The sequence below is a fragment of the Propithecus coquereli genome, unplaced genomic scaffold, assembly GCF_000956105.1.
Source record: "Propithecus coquereli isolate 6110/MARCELLA unplaced genomic scaffold, Pcoq_1.0 Scaffold29, whole genome shotgun sequence".
Lineage (NCBI taxonomy): Eukaryota > Metazoa > Chordata > Mammalia > Primates > Indriidae > Propithecus > Propithecus coquereli.
Window position 1 is genome coordinate 8,639,532 of NW_012148507.1, and position 7,485 is coordinate 8,647,016.

Sequence of the window (7,485 nt, forward strand, 5' to 3'; positions counted from 1 at the left end):
GATTACAGGCTTGAGCCACCACGCCCGGCCAGGGTGGGTTCCTTCTAATAGATGACTAGCCTCATATACTTTTATATTGATTCTTACCATTCATTGGATTTATTTTTTTGGAGGGTAATCTCATTTTACCTTAATCCCCAATTCAGGGGGAAAATATATTTAAGGGCCTGCAAGTCCCTATGCACTGACTACAAGAGATTTTTAAAGGCTGTCAGACCTTAAAATCACAGTGTATAGAGATACCACTGGCTATACTAAAATACACACACCATTTTTTTTTAATTGAGCTAGCTAAAATACTTTTGCAAACGAGACAGGAAAATTAACTGAGGAATCAGCATTTTTTAATACTTATAAATCTTGATGTGTAGTATAGCTCACGGTGACCATATGGAGAAGGAATTAGTTATAGTTGATCAAGAAATTCTGTGTAGGGGAGGAAACTTTCTGTCTAATATCCTAGAAAATGAAAATCAAAATCTCATCACTCCCTTCCCCAGACTACTATCTGTACTATCGCCACTCGAACAACCCACACCCCTTTTTATCCAGCGCTGCACAGGAAATCATTACCTCTGAGGGAAGGTTGTTCTGGAAGCTGGTGGCTTGTCTTTGATCTTGATGCAGCTTAAGCCGGGCACCTGCAGGAACAGGGATGGAGGGTGGTTGGAAAGGAGGAGATAACTCAATGCAGAACCAAGCATGTTCCAGAATGTTCAAACATTACATTTGGTGATCATCCTTCCTCGGTTCCATTGTCCTCCTAAGTCGCCCCCATTTGCGTGCCAGGACATGCATCAGGGCTGGCAGAAGGTTTGCCAGCAGCCCCCAAATGAAGGTGCCGGTGCAGAAGTTTCTAGTAAGAGCAAACCAAAGTCTGAGTTCTCAAAAATCTAGCATAGAACTTCGTTGTCATGTAATTTTGTGATATTCTTCCCTTTTGTTTGAGAAAACACAAACAACCATTGCATTTTCCTCCCTTGGCCAGAGTATTTCTCTTTTGCTTCTACTCTTTTCACCTTAATCCGTTTGTTTTTCTCAGGCTTCCGCCCCTCCTCCAAACACATCATTCTGTGATGTGTTTTCATTGCAAGTGAGGAAGGCTTTCTCCCTCAACTCTTGGGGTTAAAGATGCCATCTTTTTTCTTGTGGGAGTGACTTGCATATATTTTTTGCTTGCTGGGTTTTGACCCAAGATAGCACCTTTGTTTCTTCTTGTGGTACACTTCCAGCATCGAATGGCAACCCCCTCACCTAAGTATCAGTTATGAGTCAGGAGTTCTGCAGAAACTCAAACAACACAGAATTGTCTTGGCATCAGCAAACGATTTCAGTAGAGAAATGAAAGAGCTGGTAAGTTACAGCAGGTGTTTTTGTTTTATCTTAAGAACAGGCTAATGCCACAATTCCTTCTCTAGTCCAATATAGAATTCATCCACGGCCACGCAGCATTCACAAATGATCCCAAGCCCACGGTAGAGGTCAATGGGAAAAAATACACCGCTCCTCACATCCTGATTGCCACAGGTGGTGTGCCCTCCAGTCCCCACGAGAGCCAGATCCCTGGTGAGTCTTCAAGGCAATAATCATTGACAACAGTTGGGAGGAATGAATGTACCGTTGCTTTCACCCTGACAAGCCTTGCCGTGGGATCTGCCTATACTGGTTCTCTCTGTTGAAAAAGGCTATTAGAGAAGGTCTGTGCAGAGCCCACCTGTAACAGGCTAAGTGGTAGCTAGTGATGAGGCAAAGAGAGAGATTTCATTTGGCTCTGGTCTCAGACATAGCACAGGTAATGGAGAAAAATCGGGGAGAGCCTCATTCTTTCCTTCCCAGCGTGACATAGATTGTTTCCAGCTTCAGTTTGTCCGATGGGTGATTTCTAAGACCCATGTATTTACTGTTTTGTTTACAGGAGAGAAATTTTGTAAGGATGTAGCTTAACTAGCTAAGTAAACCTTTATGTGCATACTTTTCTCTCTTGAATGGAGAAGTATGGAAGAATAAAGCAGTAAGGAATCTCAGAGGTGGTCGTATCTGCCTTTGCATTTTATACACATGGGAGCTAAGCCCCAGGGATGAATCATGAACATACCTCCTTGTTCTCTCATAAGAACAGTGTCGGTGTCTTGCTCCCCAGCTGGATTCATAAGGACTTTGTGAATGGCGAACATAGATCTTTTGTGTTGTCCATGGATTGGCATCATAAGACCCATGAGCAACCTGAATTTATGTGGAAAATTTTGAGTGTGTATGCATTTATGCAATTTTTTTCCTCTCTGGAAGTAGGATTTATAATTTTTACCAGCTTTTAAAAAGTGTCATGACCCCCAAAGGTAAAGAATAACTGCTGTAAAAGATACAAAGATAACTGTTCTCAAGTAACTTAAAATGTAATTGGGGCCTGGCACGGTAGCTCACGCCCATAATCCTAGCACTTTGGGAAGCTGAGATGGGAGGATCACTTGAGGCCAGGAGTTTGAGACCAGCCTGAGCAACATAGCGAGACCTCATCACTATAAAAAAAAAATAGAAAAATCAGCTGAGGCTGGTGGTGCGTACCTGTAAGTCCTAGCTACGTGGGAGGCTAAGCCAGGAGGTCATTTGAGCCCAGGAGTTTGAGGTTACAGTGAGCTATGACAATGCCACTGCACTCTAGCCTGGGCAGCAGAGTGGGACCCTATCTCAAAAAAATAAAAAAGGAGGAATATTGGACATAAGCATCCTTGATAGGCATGATTCAAAGTTTATTGTTAAGTGGAAAAAAAAAGACTAGAATGGTGTGTATAGTATGCTACAATTTATGTATTTTTAAAAAGGCAGGGAGGCCATAATATGTGAATGAATGTCTCTGGAAGGATACTCAGGAACCCTGTCATGGTGACTCCATCCAAGGACAAGATGAAAGCTATAGGGTCGGAAAGAAATGTGCTTTTCACTCTATGTTTATTTCACTACATGCTCTGTTGTACATTTTGAAATTTTTAAGATATACATTTATTAATTTAAAAAATATATAATAAAAACAAATGCAAAAAATAGAATGTCAGTGTTCCAAGGTCATTGCCAGACAGTGAGGGTCGAGATTTCAGAGGTGGGATAGGCATGGCCCAGAAAGACTTCCTGGGAAAAGCGCTCACAAAATGACCATTAGGCGCTCGATTTAATACCAGTGGGTATTAAAGATGTCTTTGAAAGACATTTGGCCAGTTCAACCAATTTTTCTAGCACTAAAATCCTGAGGTGAGTACGGGAGCTGAGACTGGAATTGGGTTAGGGCCAAATTGTGGAAGCCAAATGAAGGAATCTCTAAATTCTTGGCAACTGTGACAAATAATTATTAGTGTATAAATGGAGGAGTGACAAGATCTAAGTGGTAATTTTAGAAACTCATCCGACAGTGACTTGAACGGGGGAGAGCGCAGAGGGTGGGGACTAGTTAGAAAAGTGGTGCAGTTGTCCGTGCGAGAGATGGTGGTGGAGTTTCCAGTTGGTGTTTACACCTGACATGTGGTGGATAGATCTCAGTTCAGATCTGAGGGACGAGAGGCAAGAACAGGCATAAAAGACAGAGAGAAGGAAGAATCAGTTAACTATATTTCATTGATTCCAAGACACATTTTTTAAAAAATATTCAACACCCGAAATCAGGATTTGGTAAAATGCAATATACTTAGTAACTGATGGGATACGAGGGTAGGGAGCTGCTAAGAGAAGGAATCACAGCTTGGCAACTTAAGGCTTTGTCTGGATTATTGAGGGAAAGTGACTTCTTTAACGGAAGTGGTTGACTGAAGAGCGAGAGATGTGGTTTGGGGGAGAAAGTTAAGCTTCAATTCTAAATAGACGGAGAATTGGGTAGCGAGATAGTTAGGGAGCTGGAGCCATGCATTTGGAAATCCTCCCCAGAGAGGTCGAAACCTCTGAAAGAACAAGCTGAGAGAAGAGGTTTGGGGCTGAGCTGGGGGGTTCCTGCCTACACTTGGGGTGTGAGGCGAGGCAGAGCCAGCAAAGAGCCTGTTCGTGAGAGCCGAGAGCATCTTAGTTCTTCACAGAAATTTAAAAGTTATTTAGCCATCATGGCTTCGACTTCTAGAGAGAGAATAAAAATATTGACTCAGTCAGGGAAGACTTGGTTGGCAGCTTCCCAAGTGGAGACTTTAACAAAACTTGTCAAAACAGAGAGAATGTTGGCTGAGAAAGCGTTTGGTTCTCGTATAAAATGTTGTGACTATTTTACAAGAGAAAGAGCAATGCCGTGTGTGATCTCAGTTGCATTTTTCTACATAGGTGCCAGCCTTGGAATAACCAGTGATGGATTTTTTCAACTAGAAGAATTGCCTAGGTAAGCTGACCTGACCTGACCTCGGTGATTCATCCTTTCTCCCTCTCTCTGGTAACATTTCTTCTTCCTCCCCCTCCCAACCACTGCAAACGTAGGCATTTCCTGAATTCTGTTTTCCTACCTCTTCTCTTTGTATGACCCAGGAGATCTCATTCACTAGAACCCTCAGTGGATCACTCAGAGTTTTCATGCTTTTGGCCAGAGGCCATTGCAGAATTTTTAGAACCAAAATTAAATACACGGTAATTTGAAGACTAAATAGTAAAGTCTTAAAACTGTCTTCTTTTTTTAACTTGATACAGCATGAATTGATAGTGTCTAAAGTAGCTGATTACTGTTTTTCAAAGCAGCTGGTGCAGAGGGGTCTCCATAAGTGAAGATTCTGTCTGTCTCACAAAAATACATTTTCTTTCATTTTGTTTTAGAGACAGGGTCTCACTCTGTTGCCCAGGCTGGAGTGCAGTGGCGTCATCATAGCTCACTGCAGCCTCCAACTCCTGGGCTCGAGCAGTCCTCCTGCCTCAGCCTCCCAAAGTGCTAAGATTACAGGAGCAAGCCACATGCCCAGCCTCAAAAATACATTTTTTTGACATTGTTTTTGATACATGTTTGTCTGAATAACCGTAGTAAACGTCTGATGTGGATTTAGATTCATAGAGGGAAAAAGATAATGAGGAAGATTGTTACTCTAATTCGAACGTGCACACATTGCAAGGTCTGTAGGTTCCTCACTTCACTCATGAAAAGAGGCGACACTTGGGAACACGAGGAGGGACCCTGAGGGCTCAGAGACTGGCCTTTCTCTCCTGACGAGCGCTCACTCCAGAGGCCGTGTTGCTCAACCCTGCTGCTGCCTCAGCAGCTGTTGCCTATCCAGTTTGAGGGCCTGATCCTATGCTTTTATAAGGCTTTCAGGGAAGGTGACTAATAATCCATGCTTGTACCTTCCCCGTGGTTCACCTTGACAGCAGGTAAGGGACAAGAGGGCTGCTTTGCAGTGCCACAGCCACAGAGGCCACGTCCCATGGAGATTTTAAGGCCAGGCCGTCTTCTGACTTTGAGCAGTTTTGTGAGAAGCATGCAGTCCTTTTAGATTTGCTGTCAGGGCATGGCAGTGTGTTAAAAGACAGCCTTCCTTTCCTTGTGATCCACCCTGTATTGTTTGATTTTAGGGTTAAATGATCCGCCTCGTATTGTTTGATTTTATGATTGAAAGATACAACACATGTGAGGATGTGTCCAGAAATACGATCATGACTCGTCATGTTTAGATGCTAGAATTCAGTCTAGACTCACCCTCAGAGACCTCTCATCATAGATATCTGTTCCTTAGATAGTTTAAGTATTGACATTTAGGCATGTTGTAAACGAAAGGCTCTGGGAACAACATAAGAAAAATGAATTCACAATCGATAGGTGATTTTTCTTCTCTTTTTCTCTTTAAGTCTCCTTTATCATTGTTGGAATTTTGGTGAATAAGTAAATAATCAGGCAAGCGAATAAGTAAATAATGCAGGCAAAACACAATGATTCAAGATTTGCTCTCAGAGGGCTCATGGTTGAGGGTGAAGCGTGAACCCCATGGACGCCATGGTACAAGTAGTCCTATGGGCCACGGCGAGAGAAAGAGAAATGCTTTGGGGATTCCACTGAATAAAAGATTGTTTCCAGTGGATACTTCAGCAGTAAGTGGCAGGATTAAGGTCCCTCTTGGAGCTGAGAGGAAAACACTGAGCTCCTTGCAGCTCTCTGAAGAAGCCAGGTTGCTTTATGCCTGTTTTCTTGCCTGTCCTCTCTGCTCTGGCAGCGTCCCACAGCGCTGGCAAAAGCTACTCATTGTTCAGGAAGCTGCAGCATTTTCTGAGCTCTCTGCCCTGCAGGAACTGACTGTGGACCTCTTCCTCAACAGACTCTAGCAGATTTCCCCCCTCAGAAATTCCTCAAGGACAGGGACTGTTATCCATCCCGTCTAGAGCAATGCTTGGCACAAAATAGGGCTTAAATAATAAATGCTTGGGGAAGAAAGAGAAGAGAGAGGAAAGAAGAAAAAAAGGAGGGAAGACTCAAAGGAAAAGAGGTCAGCATATAATAGGAAAGAGGAAGGTAGAGATGGAAGAAGATTTTGAACTACATAGAAATTTGTCTTTTTGTATCGTGTGTCATAGGATAAGAGGGTCATCACTTTTAAGTTGAAGCAACTTGTGTTCTTCATCCTTCATCCAGCCCATATGCCCTCTGATGGCTGGGAATCTTGCCTGGGGAAGGTATTAGAGAAAGGGGGTCCTCTGCTCTTTTCTCATTACTTCTTACCCAAGCGCTGTAACGATGGTAGAGCACCATGTTGGAAGCTTTAGAGGACTCCAGCCCCAAATGGGATAACCCTGGCTGAGAGCATTTATTCTCTAGGCTGCAGGGTAGAAATAAACATAGTTCTAGGGCCAGGATTAAAACTTCTCTACCATTCATTCAGACCTTCATCCAAGCATGTATCTAGTGCTTATGATTCTTTTTTAGACCAAAATTTATTCAATGAGTTTAGTTTGACTGCACATCTATCCTACAAGTTAAAAATGGCTTGGTTAACTTGACCTTTGATCATATTGCAAGGATGGATAGAACTGAATAATGATCAAGGAGAAATACTGAACAGAGGAGAATAATAGTGGCCCCGATTTTAGTTTTAGGTATGAGGACCATTACATAAGGAGCCTTTTCTAGTTTCAAACATTTTTGTTTCTCCTCTGAAGAAATGAGGCTAGAGCACATTTAAAACAACTAAAAATATATTTCTCTTTTTCAAAGGGATATTTTCTACTTAAAACTGCATGGTAGACTGGGTACAGTGGCTCACATCTGTAATGTGCTGGGAAGCACTTTGGGAGGCTGAGGCAGGAAGATCATTTGAAGCCAGGAGTTCCAGACCAGCCTGGACAACATGGCAAGACCCATGTCTACAAAAAATGAAAGAAAAATTAGCCAGGCATGGTGGTACACCTATAGTCCCAGCTACTTGGGAGGCTCAGGCAAGAGGATCTCTTGAGCCCAGGAGTTCAAGGTTACAGTGAGCTATAATCTCACCACTGTACTCTAGCCTGGGTGGCAGAGTGAGACCCTGTCTCTAAAAAAAAAATAAAAAATAA

General features: G+C 42.7%; 1 protein-coding gene across 1 annotated transcript in view; it reads left to right on the plus strand.

The window, feature by feature from the left end:
* GSR (glutathione reductase) overlaps nt 1–7,485 on the plus strand; it is a 54,667-nt gene that overhangs the window by 24,325 nt on the left and 22,857 nt on the right. The window contains exons 5-6 of the mRNA XM_012648555.1: nt 1,419–1,566; nt 4,291–4,345. Of these exons, the coding sequence (XP_012504009.1) occupies nt 1,419–1,566; nt 4,291–4,345 (203 nt within the window). The remainder of the gene's footprint in view (nt 1–1,418; nt 1,567–4,290; nt 4,346–7,485) is intronic.